Genomic DNA, 18,424 nt, shown 5'->3' with positions numbered 1-18,424 from the left:
GCACTGATAATGTTCTATTTCTTGATATGGATTAATGGTTGTACAGTTGTGTTCCTTTTATAATTCACTGGACAGTACCTTTTCTTATAAAAAATGTTTAAAAACACTCCCCTATTACTGGTAAATGAATAAAGAGAAGATGTGTAAATAAATGAATAAAGAGATGTGTAAATATATGAGGTGTAAATGTAGGAAAGTAAAAAACCTGTATAGAGCCAGTTATAACAGTTCTTCTGTCATACATCTAAAATTGTCAGAACTGGGAAAGATCATGGGAGTTACCAAATCCTGCCGTGGACAGCTCTTTACACAGGTAATCCTGGCGATTACAATGCAGTAGGGCTCATAGGACCCTGAAATCTGTGTTGTAGCAAAATTCCTCAAGAGATTATGATGCATACCAAGATTACAGACTACTGAACTACTCAAGAAGGGTAAGTCACCAGAATCCTGGCCCTCTATACCTGGCGGGGGTGGGGGGGGTCCAAAACCCAGCTAAGACTCTTGAGATACTCTAATTCCGGCTAGAGGGAAACCTCAGTAAATTCTAATAACCTTAAAAAGCTTATCAAAGTGCTTTCTATTATAAAGGCTTTTTTATCTATATATGACACCGTGTTTTTCCAGCATAGTTTGGATTTCATACTTTTACTACAGCATCAATATATTTGTTATTTATTATTTATAAAATAATGGAGGACATAGGTTTATATAATACTGAAACTGGAGGGCAACTAACCTGCCTATTCATTTTAAAGGGAAGGACACCAATACCAGATATATTAGTAACTTGACACAAGTTTCTAGAACTCATTTCTTTTTCAGGTCAATAAATTAAACTAGATTTCTTTCCTATGGTTACCATCTGACAAGAGGAACTAATACGTAGTACATAATATCACTAGTTTATGACTTGGGGTTTTTCAAGTATAATTTAGTTCATTGTGATTTCTATAAATGTTTCTTTTGAGAATAATTCTTGCTGAACAGTAGTGTGAGGCAAGTGAAAAGAAGACAACCAAAAATAATAAAACACATTGGGATAATATAAATAAATAAAAAGATGAAAACAACCAAAAAAATTTCATTGGATATGAAAATCAAGACGTCCCTTTTTAATGGGGGGTAAATCATTGAAATTAAAGAGGAATTTAAGAAAATTTTTTAAGGAATAACAATTTCAGGTAGGCAATTGTAAGGAAAATAACAATCATGCATGTCAAGGCTACGTGATTCTTCCACAGGCCCCAAGGTGAGATATCGATGCCCTGGTTTGTCAGAAATTCTTCACCAGTACATCTGAAATTCAACAGAAAAAGAATATGACTTCATTTTTAGCATATGTCAAATTTTATTCAGTATATTCACTGTTCCTTAAAGAAACCTACAGGTTACCAAGTCTTAAATAACCATCCCTTCATTTATAATAGAAAACAGTTTTAGAGGGTTTTTGTGGTGTGAGTGTGTGTACGTGTATGTGGTTTTAGCTTTATCACTCTATTTTATTGGGATATAACAGGTTCATAGGTCAGTCATATGCATCATAAAAATACACAGAAAACAGTCACTGAGTGCTTACAATTCTGTTAGATACAATGAAGCAACCTGCTTATAATAGCTTGTGTGTGTATGTGTTTAGTTGCTAAGTCATATCTGACTCTTTGCAACCCCATGGACTGTAGCCCCCCAGGCTCCTCTATCCATGGGACTTCCCAGGCAAGAATACTGGAGTGGGTTGCCATTTATTTTTCTAGGGGATCTTCCTGACACAAGGATAAAACTCACATCTCTTGTGTCTCCTGAATTGGCAGGCGAATTCTTTATCAGTGTGCCACCTGGGAAGCTCCCATATAATAGTTTAGTTAATCCCTAAAACAACCCAAATTTGAAAGATGAGGAGACTAAAGTTTAAGGAACTTGGTCAATTTCATAGATTCACACTTTGAATCAAGTTGCTAGTCTCCCCAACTAGGTTGGTTTCCATGTCTATGATGCTGCTTCTCTTCAAAGGACAGAAACATTTATCAAGTAATTTTTCACCTATGCCTGATGGGGAAAGTCTCAGCTTTAGCAGATGATACTGAAGGCACTTACAAAGATGACCAAAGCCGTTTATAGGGCTCATTACTCACAAATCAGCCATACCAAAAAAAGAAAAAACACAGGCTGAGAGTTCTAAAACTAGGGAAATAGGTGAATAGAGGTTTCCTACCAGAATCGCACTCTGTCAGCTCTTACACCAAGACTGGAATGAGCATCATAGATGCTCGGCTCTAAGACATTACCAGCAGGTCAAATTATCAGGTATGCCTTAGTGGGAGCTGGAACAGAGCAGAAGAGGATGGAGTAGCCCTGATTAGAAAAGCACCTGGTATTAAAAATATCTGGCACAACCATAATTATTACCTGATTCCATTTTTCTGCTACTCTTGGAATTTAGCAGATTGAAAAAAAAAAAATGTTATACTCAGATCAAAAGAAAGGGAGTAGGCAGGATAAGGAAAGCTTCTCTTCATAGAGGTTTTCTGGCAATACTTCTAAATAGCAATTTGTCCTATTATTAAGAATTACTTCTAACCCACTTGAATATTCATGAGATTTAGGATACCAGGATTCTCTTTTCTCTCATTAATTAACATATCAAAATCAAACCATTAACAGCAATCATCAAAAGGAAATGTTACTTAACTTTAAAACAATACCTTTATTTCTTTTAAAATCTGTTTTTGCTTATTATGCCAAAAAAAAAATGAGATTTCCTTCTCAAGCTTACTGAAATATATGTTCCTTTCTTTAGAGGAAACATCCTTCAGTAGGGAGTATTCCAAGTCAGTCAAAAAAAAAAAAGGTTGTGCAGACTTTGATTTCATGTTGTCTCCTGGATACAGGAGGAAGTGGCAAGAGCCAGACTGGGGCAGGAAAATGTCCCCTCCCATTCCTAATGCCCTTTTAGCTCTTATTACTAGCCATGGGTTGGGCTTCCCTGGTGGCTCAGATGGTAAAGAATCCATATGCAATGCAGGAAACCTGGGTTTGATCCCTGGGTCAGAAAGATCCTCTGGAGAAGGGAATAGCTACCCACTCCAGTATTCTTGCCTAGAGAATTCCATGGACAGAGAAACCTGGTGGGCTACAGTCCATGGGATCGCAAAGAGTCGGACACGACTGAGTGACTAACGCTTTCACCCTGGCCGTGGGTTGAGCTCACAGGAATCCTAAATTCATGGGTCCATACACTTTATATAATCCATACAGTTCCAGTACTGTCAAGGCTTGATAAAAATACCAAAGCGGCTCTCATTTCAAACTCAAATGTTCTGAAAAATAGAAATCCAAACTGCAAAAGGATCTTTTAAAAGACCCCAAACAAATAAATAACACATAAGAAATGGTTCTCCAAGTAAAATACAATTTTGACCTAGACAGAATACCCAGAAATTGTAGAGTACTTTCACATGCATTAGTGTATAACTCACTTTATAAATGAAAATATTCAGACTCAGGAAGTCAGTGTCCATGAAAGGATTCCTCAGCCCAGTGGTATTTCTGTATCACACCACAACAGTAAGCAAACCCATTATGACACTGAACACAAACTTACATTGCATAGCTACAGGTATTGTTTGTTGTTACATTGAGTCCTGGGCAGAAGTTTTGTCCCAAAAATTCATTATGCTGCAAAGCCTATAACATAAGTGGGAGCAGGATAAAGAAAATAGTTTTAAATTTCAAAAGGTTTCCAAAGAATTATTACAATTATGTCCACTAAGTTTAATCTCTGTTGTTCTCTCTAAAAACAAAGTTTCACATTCACAGTCTTTGTCATACCAAAGCAACTAAAATTATTTTTCCTGGTAATCAAGAGGCCTAGGGTTGGGATTTGGGGCTCTGATACAAAAACCAAGAAGAGAGATCTCTGGCTGTATTATCCCATAGCTCTTTCCTTCTTCTCTCCCCATTTTTATAACCCTATAGTACTATAATTAAAATGATACAGTGATACTCAATGACTATTGTTAATTTATAGTAACAATCTTTGTATTTTTCTTTTTTGTTCTCATCAAAATCAGTTATAATTCTTAGGAGTTAAAAATTTAATTTTACTATATTAAGGCACATTTTTTCTCTGGAGTTGATTAGCTTTCTAAAGTCAATAGTAGCTGTGAATATGACATGATTTTTCTTCTAATTTCCCTTTCAATTTAAAATATGTATTCTAGGCCCTCATCTTCTCATTAATTTCTTTGATGAACTGAAACACTGTATTTTTTATATCAATTAGTCGATCTTTGTCCTTAACTATGAGTTATCTGCCAGTCCTTCAGCTCCTTCAGACGAAAAGGTGACGGGAGAAATCCCAGCTGATCATCAAGTTGACCCAAGGCTTAATAGGAAACTCTCCTTCATGTCCTAAAACTTGCACAGCTCATGGCCAGGGACACGAGAGCCTTTATTCTGGTTGTTTCCAGCATGGGGACAATGAACCAGCACAGTGACAGATAAGGAGAACATACCGCATAGCCGTATCGAGGAATGCTCAAGTACTGAAGCCATGACAACCAAGACCCAACGGTTTTGAGATTTACCAACAGCCCTGAAAATATCTACAAAAAACAAATACCAAGAATCAGATCTGGTGCCGTGATTTCATGAAGAATTCTAGCAAGTAGCCTCTTTAAGTCCCTGACAGTCTAGTGAATACTTCTGCTAAGGCCAAGTCTTCTTTGAAATTCTTTCCACTACTCTGAAGACTTACCCTATCCTCTGTACATGTATCTCTCTGGAGCTGAGGCTGTTTAGGGATCTAAATATATTTATAATATACATTTTATTTAATTGGGAGCTTTCTAATCATTGAGGCTTTTACTTTCTCTGTAACTGCACACAATGGAAGGTGAATAGTACTGATTTGGAATGATACAACCAACTATATATTCCCACCAATAAACACACCTGAATGTATCCTGAGTACCTCATGCCCCAGTTTCTATAACACAGTAATATTTGTTATTTACAAGGGTTTACATTATATCTCTGTATGACCTTAGGAATAATTTTGGGTTCAGTTCACATGCTTAAAATAACCCAAAGGCTGGAACTGATACACAGCATAATGCAGTAAAGCACAGCATAAAATATGGCCAATTCCTTCATTTAAAGCTGCAAAAAGGAGCATTACAATGAAGATTCCAGAAATGACCACTCCAGCAAGAGATGGCTACCTGAGAAAATGTTCACATAAAACACTTTCTAACTGGCACAAGGTATGCTGGGATGGATGTAACAATGACAATGTTCCTGGTGTGACCACATAGCTTTAAACTTGACTTAACCAAGTGCTTAATGCATAACACACAATATCTGGGTAAAATATAGTCTTATGACTAGTTTCTAAAGTTTTATATATAATACAAATCCTTAAATAACAACAAATCAAAGTATCTAATATATAAAATAAAACATTTTAATTTTGAAGAACATCTTATGTATTATATGACACTATAGAAAACATATAACGTTGCCCGTTTTCTCAGTAATGGTTAGATTGGCATTTTCAAACTCAGTAATGGAAGAATTAAACTTTGGCAAGAGTTTGTGCTAATACCTACCTTTTAAAGACATGTACTGCTACTCTAGCAGAAATGGCATGTGTATGAAGTAAAGAGGCTACACGTTTCTGTTTATTTGATGTTTGTGGCAGAAAGTAGTAACTGGTTCCCTTCGCCTACTGATTCATCTTTGTGTGTGCAAAATGTAGGGCCATGTAAGGTTAGGATTAAGTAACTATTTTTAAATGGTAAAGAGAAGTATATTGATATAAAGAAATGTCAGAAAACCAGAAAGGAGAGGTCCTAGTACTGGAATTTTTCAGTATTTTTAAAACACTCCTTTTCAAAATACAGGAGGGGCCCAAGACAGACCCATGTTGATCTATTTTCATGGAACTTAGGTTTCCCCTTGAAGAGTAGTAGATCCAACCAAACCATCTCAGCCGCCAATTAAACAAGCCAGCAGTTCTCTCCCACCAGCAGGAAAGTCAGACAATAGACCTGTCATTTTAACAGTTTTTTTAAATTTTAAAAACAAAAATTTGGGGGGTTTTCAAAGTTCTAGTTTATCAAGCTTTGATGGTTTGTCAGCAAGAGGCCTCTTTTTAAAGCTCATCAGTAACAATACATTGACTAAGGTTCTAATTACTGTATTAGAACAGTAGCAAAACTAGCTGGGTGAGATCAAGAGAAAGCTGATACATTCTCTAATAATATAAGCTATATTTCAATATACAGCTTCCTTGAAGCAAAGAGCCCAATGTACAGAATCCTCAAGCAGATCTTACAGGATAGGCAAGTTTGGGGCTAGGAATAAGGGGAAATCATAATGCCTCAGAGAAGCACAGTTTGTACTTACCATCATAAACACAAAAGAGATGGTCATGAGCAGAGTTGCTATAGATACCACACTCTGACCTGCTGCTATAGCCAGTGCCATTGAACTAGCTGAATAAGCCACCATCATCAGGGTAAACATCATGATGAAGAAGGCCTCCACTGTTGGTTTCAGTCCTTAGGGAACAAAGAGGGGGTTAACCCAACACTGTGTATCAGGGATTGTTTATTATGCAAAAAACATTGTAATACTTTGAGAAACTACTATCACAGTGAAAAAACTCACCCTTCATCCAACCACCCAATATAACCGTGCAAAGTTATATGCAGTTTTCTTTTTTATGCTCACTGTATAAGCACTTTTCCATGTAATGCTCTTGCTTCTTTATTTGTAATTATTATCAGTTTCTGAGTGCCTGGGATGGAGAGCTGTAGACAACTAGCCAGAATTCTACTGCTTTCTCTTCTAGGAAGGAAACTTGCCAAGAGCACATTCACTTTACCTAGACATCACATTACTCACTCTTTGCTATAAAAGCATTAGTGAAGATAACTGGTAAGGTCAGAATTATATGACCACTCAGTGGTTTTAAAATCTGGAGGAGTAGGTCCATAACCCAAGTCTCCCAAGACAAATCACCCTATAACTCTGGGATTGAGGATGGGGTTAAATAAGCTTCATAAAACTGCTTTATAAACTAAAATGGGCTAATACTACGGGTCAAACAACAATCTGAAGACTTCAGAATAGCCATAAGAACACCAGATAGGAATTTAAGACTCTAAGTTCTACGCCTGATTCTTTATGATACACCCTCTTATTTGTAAAACAAAAGTTTAAACTCAATCAGTAGTGCCTTGTCAAAAAAGAAATATTTTTGGAGTGTGTATATATCTGTGTTTGTGGGCATCTGTGTTTGTGAGAAATAAAAGAATTCTGATACAGTGAGCCTGGGATATAGTCTAAACAAAATGCACAAATCAATCTTTCTACATCTATCAAACAAATATTTTATTACCAGTAAGCCCCAGAAGTCACTATCTTCATTATCTTTATATATTCATAAACAAAAATAAAAATATAAATAGGTAAGTAATAAATATCCCAGCTCCAGCTCCTCCTACATAGTGTAAAGTAGTTTTAGGAATCATTTCCATGTTTGTTGTATATAACACACAGTATGTCTATATATATAGTTTTATAAACACTTTTAAAAGTTACTTTGGAGAAAGCCTTGACAAAAATCTCCTCGGAGAACAGTTATTTCAGACCATGCATAATGAACAGATGCTTCCTAATCTCAGGACTTGATTTATAGTTTTGAGAACCAAAGCATGTTTACAGAAAGTCCCCTCCCACCCAAGACTAAAGACACACATCTTTTGTCTTATTGCTTACCTAACAAGAAGTATGTTATACAAGTAAATATAATACTTGGTAACATCCTCATGGGGAGTAAGTCAGATAACAGTTTTCCAAAGAAGTAAGATGACACTCTATAGTATCCACTGATATATTCATGTCTAGAAACAAAAATTCACATCATACATCCTACATTAGTTTAAGACCAGGAGATTAAACCATTTGCTATACAGATGTCCTCCCTGATATACAGATGGGATTGGTAAAGAATCCGCCTGCAATGCAGGAGACCGGGTTCAATTCCTGGGTCGGGACGATCCACTGGAGAAGGGACAGGCTATGCATTCCAGTATTCTCGGGCTTCCCTTGTGGCTCAGCTGGTGAAGAATCTGCCTGCAATGCAGGAGACCTGGGTTCTGTCCCTGGGTTGGGAAGATCCCCTGGAGAAGGGAAAGGCTACCTACTCCAGTATTCTGGCCTGGAGAATTCCATGGTCTGTATAGTCCACGGGGTCACAAAGAGTTGTACACGAGTGAGTGACTTTCCCTTTCATACAGATTTCCACTGCTACCAGAGGTCTAACAGCTACCATGTCCCCATCTTCGAGGTTAGCCCACCACCCTTCTTCCCGGTCAGCATCAGGCATGACTCACCTGTGCGCCTCCCCTGGGATATCATCCTCCAAGGCTCTGTGCAATGACCCCTCTTGTCATTGCAGAACTCCCTCCGAATGCTGGCCAGTTTGCCTCTGAAAACCCACTCTGGGGGAACAGGTCCTGCATCACTTCCCTTTCTCCTGACACTGGCTCTCTTTGAAGGCCAGCCTGTCAGGAGCTCATTTCAGTGGTTCCTTTCTCCCTGCTTCTAACTATGAAGAAGGTGCTGTTGCTATTCTCTAAGCCTCAAATGCAGCTTTGGGTCACTCATCTCTTTTACTTCTTCGCCTCTCATGATAAAAAAAGAAAATGGCACTTCTTTGCATGATCATGCCTGTCAACCACAGTGCCTGCCAACCTGTCAGTGCTCAAAGTCTCTTTTCACCCCTCTTAGATTCTAGATCCCTCCTTTTCCTGAGATCTTCCTCCTGTAATTCCAAACTATCCCACCAAGATCTTCATTCTTTCCCTCTCGAATGATTCCTTCCCTCAACATGTAAATACGCAAATCTCTTCCAACTATGAAAAACAGAAGAAACGAAACAGCTTACATTTATTATGGCTCCTTCATGCCCCCTCCCACTGAAGACTTGGTCTGTGTTCTTGGTCACCTTTACCTCCTCATCTTGAATATACTGTTCAACACACTGCCTTCTCTCTACCAAGTCCCTCAAACTTTTCTTGTGAGTCATCACAACTTCTTATTTGCTAAAAACAAAAGATCCTTTTCAGCCTCTTATTGCTTGCTTTCTCTGCAGCATGTAGATTTGTGGATGGTGCCCTAATCTTGAAACTCCCTTCTCCCTTTTGTATCAGGCCCCACGTGCTCATGGTTTTCCTCCCAGACTCTGGCGGCTCTTTCTCTTTTTTTTTTTTTTTAGGCTGCTCTTTCTCAATCAACACTGGTAACCCCCAGGAACCAAGCCACGGCCCAGTTCTGGATGTGACCAGTCTGAGCAGCAGCCCCCTTCCTGAAACAGAGACCCACTCACATAAACAGCTTCTTCTCCACCACCAGGAGCTCCACGGCTGACACACTGCTGAAACACTGGTTGGTCGTCAGGAAGAAGAGCACCCCGGCTCTGTGATGTGAGAAAGGGAACAAAAGCCAAAGCACTGCAGTCAGTTAAACATTCTCGGGTCATTTTTCTCCCTGCAAAATTCTTCCCTCAAATGATATCTTAACACATTAAACACACAACCGTTCTGGTTAAAACAGAGAGGGAAGCATGAGCCCCTGCAGGTCACTCCCATACCCCTGCGTCTCCACAGTGGCACCCTTGGGACTCCACATAGCACAGTCTGAAATTCATGACCAAGTTTGCTGTAGATTGAACTGCATCCTCCCCAGGTCCTATGCTGAAGCTGGAATCCTCAGTGTGATGGCATTTACAGATGGTGACACTGGGAGCTGGTTGGGTTTACATGAGGTCATGAGGGTAGGGGCTTCACTATGGATTAGTGCCCTTAGAAGAAAAGGGAGAGACATCAGAGCTCTCCTTCTCTGCCATGCAGGAACATAGCAAGAAGGTGGCAAATAAGAAGAGTATCCTTTTCAGAACCCGATCATACTGCAACCTTATCTCCAGAACTGCGAGAAATGAATTTCCGTGGTTTAAGCCACCGGGTCTGTGGGTCTTTGCACCAGGGCTTCCCAGGGGGCGGGAGTGGTAAAGAACCTGCCTGCCAATGCAAGAGATGTAAGAGACATAGGTTTGATCCCTGGGTCAGGAAGACCCCCTGGAGGAGGGCATGGCTACCCACTTCAGTATTCATGCCTGGAGAATCCCTGGGTCAGAGGAGCCTGGCAACTAGAGTCCATAGGGTCGCACAGAGTCAAACACAACTCAAGCAACTTAGCAAGAACACACAGTCTGTGGCAGTCAAGCCGACGATTATGTATTCCACAAAAATACTATCACCTTGGATTTTAACTAACAAAACGCCAATTATAGTTCTTAAAGTATGAACAGAGAAACAGTGAGACAAATAAAGCCTGAAAAGGTTAAAAACCTCTACAGTATACTAACACATATATATGGAATTTAGAAAGATGGCAATGATGACCCTGTATGCAGGACAGCAAAAAAGACACAGATGTGTACAGTGGACTTTTGGACTCAGTGGGAGAGGGGGAGGGTGAGGTGATTTGGGAGAATGGCATTGAAACATGTATAATATCATGTAAGAATCGAATTGCCAGTCTATGTCCGATGCAGGATATGGCACGCTTGGGGCTGGTACGCGGGGATGACCCAGAGAGATGTTGTGGGGAGGGGGGTGGGAGGGGGGTTCATGTTTGGGAACACATGTACACCCGTGGTGGATTCATGTCAATGTATGGCAAAACCAATACAGAATTGTAAAGTAAAATAAAAAATAAATTTAAAAAAAAAAGAAAAGAAAACTGATGCTATGCTAAAAAAAAAAATTAGAATGAAATACGACACAATGTTATATGAGCATCTGTTACATTTTCTGCATTTTTCTGTATGTTAAAATGCTGAGAATAAAAGATGGATAAAAAACAAAGTGGAAGGAATTAAAAAAAAAAAAAACCCTCTATCAGCCACTTTTTAAAAAGTCAAGTAATGAAAAGACTAAGACAAGGCAAAGTGAAAGCCAGTGGAGGGAAACGCTGACCAACACCTGATCATATACATCCATTGCACAACCACCAGCACAGCCTTGAAACTCTGCTTGAGCACCCCCTGCTAATGGGGTCTCTTTCTAATGAGCTCAAAACAGAAAACAAAAAAGAAAGCTCTTAAAAAATTAATTTGTGTACCTGGGAGAAAAAGAAGACTATTAATGCTTCTCTCTCAGTAAAACAATCGAAGTTTAAAAAGGAAAGTACTCAGTTAATCCACGCTTGGATAGATATATGAATTTTATGAAAGCATGCCAATACTCCTGAAACACTGCAGAGCTTTCCTTTCTAACCAAGTGATTTAACTGACATTGAGAATGTGAGTTGAAACTAAAAGAGATGCGGTGGCACATCATTTTAAATGATACAAGAGCATTTTTTAAAAGATAAACCCAAGTGTACGCTGCTGCTGCTGCTGCTAAGTCACTTCAGTCGTGTCCAACTCTGTGTGACCCCACAGACGGCAGCCCACCAGGCTCCCCCGCCCCTGGGATTCTCCAGGCAAGAACACTGGAGTGGGTTGCCATTTCCTTCTCCAATGCATGAAAGTGAAAAGTCAAAGTGAAGTCGCTCAGTCGTGTTGGACTCTTAGTGACCCCATGGACCGCAGCCTACCAGGCTCCTCCATCCATGGGATTTTCCAGGCAAGAGTACTGGAGTGGGTTGCCATTGCCTTCTCCAAAACCCAAACGTATAACCTTCTTAAAAAAAGTCTGTAGACAGTCAGTAATTCTTTTTAACCCTTCCTCCTCCCAAAATAAAGAACTTAGGGAATAGGTTGTTTTAAAAGTAAATGTTTATACACTAAAGAAATGGGAAATAGCCAAGCCTACAACACAAGCAACTATGCTACTTGTGAAGCTAAGTGTGCTACTTGCTATACACAAATAAGCCTAACATCAACATGAAAGGTGATTTCAGAAAGTGGGACATGGCAATATTCAGCTCATTTGTTAAGTGTTACATCTAATAGTACAATAATGTTCACAGTGATTTTGAACTAGCACATAATGAAATTTCTTCTAAATCACAAGACAACTTATTTTATACTAAGTAATTTTATTGTTAAAGAATTTAATGTATTCCAGTTCTTTCCAAGGTGGTAATTCATGTCTGTAATATCTATCTATTGATTCAAATATTCTTAAAGTAACCTTTTCCTTAATTAATTATGATTTGTTTAGGCTATCTCCACAACTCTGTAAGGTAGTTGTTAGGTCACAGAGCTCATATTCTATATATGATTATACAGGTTAAGAAAAAGAACACAGAGAGCATTTTTCTGGAATAATTCACTCCCAAAAAGGAGAACTAAACCACAGTGGCCTCCAGGGCAACTTCAAATGATAAAAAATGGCAGTAAGCATAGGTAAAAGATACAAATTAAAATAGCTCCAATGCTCTATTTTTCCAGAAAACATTTGACAAAACAGTTAAGGATATTCTATATTTCTCTGGATTCTTTTACCAAGAACTTTAATAACCAGATTTCTTAAATTCCACTTAAGGACAGGTTTCCCAACGTTCTTTTTCCAAATGCTTTCTGTTACAACAACACAAAAGCCCACAAGCTCTTGATTCCTGCGATTACAGGAATCTGTGCTCTGTGCTTCACAAACACATGGCATCTACAAAGGGCACACACTGTCTATTACTAACAAGTTTCCAAACAGGTCAGAGAAGAGCACATCCTTCAGGAAAGATAAAAAAACAATGAGATAACTCTGAAAAAAAGAAAACGAAACTCCAATAATTATCTCATGATCTGCTGCAACATAGGAGATATTTTACTTTACCTGAAGCACTAACTTTTATGCTTGTTCTTTCTTAACAGTCACCCTTTCCCAAATATCAAAACAGATTCAACTTAAGCTACTGCAACTTTGCCCAATAGTGAAATGGGGATAAAACCATCCAACCTTCTGACTGGAAGGGTAACCTGAGGACCCCAGATGTAAAGCCCAGAGGAAAATGCCTGACCCAGAACAGCTCTCAAAACACAAAGTCAAGAAGAGTTCTACAGTCTTCCACTCTGCTCAGCTCCTTTATTCAGACTATACGGCAGTCCATTACAAAGCTTCATCAGGAAATGTAGCTTTAACAGCATGTTGTAATCAAAACCAGGTAAGGTAGTACTAACCTTACAACAGAAAAAACTTGAGTCCCAAACACCACCCCATGTCAAACAAATCAAAAATCAAAAAGAAATTAACTCACATGAAACAAAAGAAAAAAAAAACAGATAAACTGGACTATGTCAAATTTAAACTTTTGTGCATCAAAGGACACACCAACTGAAAGAAAAGACAACCCACATAATGGCAGAAAATACATGCAAATTTATATCTGTTAATGGTTCATGTCTAGTACATACAAAGAATTTTACAGCTCAACAATTTTTTAAAAGCCCAGTTAAAAAGATGGTTAAAGAACTTCAATAGGGCTTCCTTGGTGGCTCAGTGGTAAAGAATCGGTCTGCTAATGCAGGAAACACAGGTTCTATCCCTGGTCTGGGAAGATCCAACATGCTGTGGAGCAACTAAGCCCATGCACCGCAACTACCGAATCTGTGCTCTTGAGCCCAGGAGGCACCACTACTGCAGCCCAAGTGCCCTAAAGCCCACGCTGCACAAAAGTGCCCTAAAGCCCATGCTGCACAATAAGAGAAGCCACTGCACCGAGAAACTCGTACGTCGCCACCAGAGTAACCCCACTTGCCGCAACTAGAGAAGACCCAAAAGAGCCCAAATAAATAAATAACTAAAAAGAACTTCAACAGACATTCTTCCAAAGAGGATACATAGACGGTTAAGGCACATGTGAAAAGACGCTCAACAGTACAGTAATCATTAGGGAAATGCAAATCAAAACCACAATGAAATACCATCTCCCACTAATAAAAACAAAACAAAAAAATAAGTGTTGGTGAGGCTGGGAAAAAACTACAAGCCTGAGCACTACTGATAGAAATGCAAAATGGTATACCTGCTATAGAAGAGAGGATGGCAGCTCCTCAAAAAATTAATGGAATCACCAAATGATCCAATAATTTCACTTCTGGGTGTATATGCGAAAGAATTTACAGCAAAGATTCAAACAGATATTTACTTGTATATCCACATTCATAACAGCATTAATCACAAAAGCCAAAAGGCAGAAACAACCAGTACCCATGGTCAGATAAATCAATACATAAAATATGGTATATCCATACAATGGATATTATTCAGTCTTTAAAAAGAAATTCTGATACATGCCACAACATGGATGAACCTTGAAGACACTATGTATGCTAAAGACAATAAGGCAGTCACCAAAGGAAAAATACTCTAAGACTCCAATTATATGAGGTACCTAGAATACTCAAATCTAGAGACAAAATGTATAACAGTGGTTTCCAGGGGCTGGGGAAAAATAAGGAGCGGAGAGTTGTTGTTCAATGAGTACAGAGATTCAGTTTGGAAAAATAAAGAAGTTCTAGCATTGGGTGGTGGAGATGGTTGCACAATAATGTAATTAATGCCACTGAATTGTATACTTAGAATTGGTTAACAGGGTAAATTCTATGTTCTGCCTAGTTTAGCATGATACACATATATATGTTATATATGAATATGGAAACTCTCATTCAGCTTTCAATTCACTGACTTGGCCGAGTCCTCAGTGTACCCTGTGCTTGTTTCAAATTCAAATTCTTAATGTAATTTCATAAACTTGAAAGAAAAGGAACCACACGCTCTCAAAATCAAGACACAGATTTACTCACCTGTTCTGGATTCCTGAAGGATCATTTTTTAGATCATAGAAAATGGCACCTATAACCAGTCCCAGGAAGACTGTCACAATTAACTTTTCAAAAAGAAAAAAAAATTTCAATTAAAGGTAAAAACTTAATACACCCTTTATTATTAAAATATATCTGGCTATATAATCAAATCTCTCCACTGATACAGATATTTTAAATGGCTTGAACACAGTCCTCAGGAAAATATAAAATGTACATGTTACTAGACTGCTTTTTAAGTTAAAGTAAAAATAATTTATCCGTGTGTTCAGGAGACTGACAGGAAGACAAAGTTGAAAAGCTACAATTCCCAGCGTTTTAGCAGGCACTGCCAGTTCATGGTCCAGTTCAGGCTCTGGGGCCTGGGAATGACATACAGTGAGGCAGAACAATGCAAGCACCCAGAAAAGTAGTTTGGGGGCAAAATAAAGCCCAACTGGCTAAGAGTTCTGGCCGAAACTCTCAACCTTTGTGCTAATGAACATGCATAGTGTGATATTTCAAGAGGTTCCAATAAAAACAGGATATCCTTACTCTTAACATGAAAAACCAAATAAAAATAAATACAAAATTTTAAAGTACACTTTAAAAAATTCTAACAATGGAATTTTACACAATAAGGAAGTAGGGGTAAACTGAGGTCATCTATCCGACCTGCAGAGTCCACGCCTACAGTGGAAAAGTGCACTGTCTCTGTCAGCAAAGCATTCAGCCAGCTCTCGCTGAGGCACCCGAGGGCTTCCATTACACACCCTCCTGTTACTGCTCCTCCCGAAGCCTCAGCCTAGAGGGTCTACCACCAACAGCTGGACAAGCTGCCAAGTCTTCCCCATTCTTACCCACCTTTGCTGACTCCTAAGAGTGTTTGATGACTCCTAAGAAACTTCCAAATGTTCAAGCAGGTTTTAGAAAAGGCAGAGGAACCAGAGATCAAATTGTCAACATCCGCTGGATCATCGACAAAGCAAGAAAGTTCCAGAAAAACATCTATTTCTGCTTTATTGACTATGCCAAAGCCTTTGATTGTATGGATCACAATCAACTGTGGAAAATTGTGAAAGAGATGGGAATACCAGACCACCTCACCTGCCTCTTGAGAAACCTATATGCAGGTCAGGAAGCAACAGTTAGAACTGGACAGGGGAAAAAAAAAAAAAAAAAGAACTGGACAGGGAACAACAGACTGGTTCCAAATAGGAAAAGGAGTATGTCAAGGCTGTATATTGTCACCTTGCTCATTTAATTTATATGCAGAGTACATCATGAGAAATGCTGGGCTGGAAGAGGCACAAGCTGGAATCAAGATTGCTGGGAGAAATATCAATAACCTCAGACAGGCAGATGACACCACCCTTATGGCAGAAAGTGAAGAGGAACTAAAAAGCCTCTTGATGAAAGTGAAGGAGGAGAGTGAAAAAGTTGGCTTAAAGCTCAACATTCAGAAAACGAAGATCATGGCATCCAGTCCCATCACTTCATGGGAAATAGATGGGGAAACAGTGGAAACAGTGTCAGACTTTATTTTGGGGGGCTCCAAAATCACTGCAGATGGTGATTGCAGCCAAGAAATTAAAAGATGCTTACTCAAAAAAAAAAAAAAAAAAGATGCTTACTCCTTGGAAGGAAAGTTATGACCAACTTAGACAGCATATTAAAAAGCAGAGATATTACTTTGCCAACAAAGGTCCATCTAGTCAAGGCTATGGTTTTTCCAGTGGTCATGTATGGATGTGAGAGTCGGACTGTGAAGAAAGCTGAGCACCGAAGAATTGATGCTTTTTAACTGTGGTGCTGGAGAAGACTCTTGCAAGTCCCTTGGACTGCAAGGAGATCCAACAAGTCCATCCTAAAGGAGACCAGTCCATCCTAAAGGAGACCAGTCCTGGGTGTTCATTGGAAGGACTGATGCTGAGGCTCAAACTCTAATACTTTGGCCACCTCATGTGAAGAGTTGATTCATTGGAAAAGACTTTGATGCTGGGAGGGATTAGGGGCAGGAGGAAAAGGGGACGACAGAAGATGAGATGGCTGGATGGCATCACTGACTCGATGCACATGAGTTTGGGTGAACTCCGGGAGCTGGTGATGGACAGGGAGGCCTGGCATGCTGCGATTCATGGGGTCTCAGAGTCGGACACAACTGAGCGACTGAACTGAAGAAGATTGGATAAACATCACTTTCGTTTTTAAGATTGATAAAATGTCTCTTAAAGATACTTTTATAAACAAATATTTAGGGTTATGTTATAACTTATAAAAGGAAATTATATTTACTATACTTTTAATTAAATTTTATTAAATGTATAAACATAAACATATAAGAGATGATCATCCAAAGAAAACAAAATATCCTACCATATACCTTGGAATCTTCAGAGTTAAAAAAAAAAGTACCCCAGCACTACAACAGTGCAATGGTATCAAAGCTTGTAGTAACTTGTCAAGACACTTTCGGCAAGAGGCAAACAAAACTGGAAAACAAGATCATGATCTGTGAAGACTAGCTTGTGAAGACCAGAGTCTGGATAAAATGTGATTTAAGATGTACTTAAAAACTGCCTTGCTAAAAAAACACAGTCAGAAATTTGAAAAAAAAAAAAAATTACTACCCTGGCTTATCTTAATTACCTTCAAAATGTACTATACTTCATGTCAACAGATCAACTCCCAAAATAAATAATGATGATCCCATTAGCATGTGTGCATGCAGATGTATACAAATCTATACTTTCACACTGTAAAACTCCAAGAATATTCAGACTTTTAAAAGCGGACACTACATGCTTTGCTTCTTTTGCATTCTTTTGCATTCTGTTAATAACATATTAACAGACTGTCAGTTTTATCATTAAGATGTTTCCTAAAGGTTTCAAAGCGCTAAAAGTATTCTCAAGGAAAGTTTTCAAACACTGACAAAGTGATTAATCTCATAATTTTAGCATGCTTTTACAAGGTGTGTCTATGATATCCCTTTTACCATTAAGCAAAAGAAAACAAACAGGAAGACTAAACTTTTCTCATTGGAGCAAAGAGACTCTATCCTATGAATTCTATGCAGCTGGAGTCTTTTGAACAGAAGGGGAAAAAAAAGGAAATTTCCTAAATATGTAACTCTAATTTTGTTCAGTTGTGTTTAGCAACATTTTTCAAGGTGAATTCTAAGGGATGTTTATGGCTGTTGCTGAAAAAATTGATCCATAGTCAAATGTTAAATGTGCTAATAGAAACTATGACTTTCCCAGAGACATGATAGTATTTTCCAAATTGATTTGACCAGGAAAACTTTGGGACATTAAATGAATATTAAATCTTATACAGAAAATCCATTCATTCCAAGACCTTCCAAAGACAACCTTCGGTTAAATGCATTACCAGAAGCAAAGTCTAGCTCATGTAAATGACTAGTTCAAAACTGACAATGGCTATAAGACTATCCACACCAGATTTATCAACAGGAAGCCATAAAATATTTTAATAGCTCCACATTCAAACACTTAGAGAAGTAAAAGACAGACTCCCAAGATGAAAAGACCCTAAAGTGAAGTCAGCAAGCTATGGCCCTAGGCTTATTTCTGTTCAGTCCAT

General features: G+C 38.5%; 1 protein-coding gene across 4 annotated transcripts in view; it reads right to left on the bottom strand.

The window, feature by feature from the left end:
- Positions 1-1,087: 1,087 nt before the first annotated feature.
- The window catches only part of ABCG2 (ATP binding cassette subfamily G member 2 (Junior blood group)), a 138,821-nt gene continuing 121,484 nt past the window's right edge, over positions 1,088-18,424 (bottom strand). For 2 of the 4 annotated variants that reach the window (XM_040237885.1, XM_040237884.1), the window contains exons 10-16: positions 14,822-14,904; positions 9,398-9,487; positions 7,786-7,910; positions 6,409-6,563; positions 4,515-4,604; positions 3,602-3,684; positions 1,088-1,299 (exon numbers count right to left, since the gene is read on the bottom strand). In XM_040237885.1, coding sequence (XP_040093819.1) covers positions 1,152-1,299; positions 3,602-3,684; positions 4,515-4,604; positions 6,409-6,563; positions 7,786-7,910; positions 9,398-9,487; positions 14,822-14,904 — 774 coding nt within the window. In that variant the 3' untranslated portion in view covers positions 1,088-1,151. The remainder of the gene's footprint in view (positions 1,300-3,601; positions 3,685-4,514; positions 4,605-6,408; positions 6,564-7,785; positions 7,911-9,397; positions 9,488-14,821; positions 14,905-18,424) is intronic. The other 2 variants (XM_040237887.1, XM_040237886.1) reach the window with 1 other exon arrangement.

The sequence above is a fragment of the Oryx dammah genome, unplaced genomic scaffold (assembly GCF_014754425.2).
Source record: "Oryx dammah isolate SB20612 unplaced genomic scaffold, SCBI_Odam_1.1 HiC_scaffold_3, whole genome shotgun sequence".
NCBI classification, from domain to species: Eukaryota; Metazoa; Chordata; class Mammalia; order Artiodactyla; family Bovidae; genus Oryx; species Oryx dammah.
This window is presented reverse-complemented; position numbering and strand designations above follow the sequence as displayed.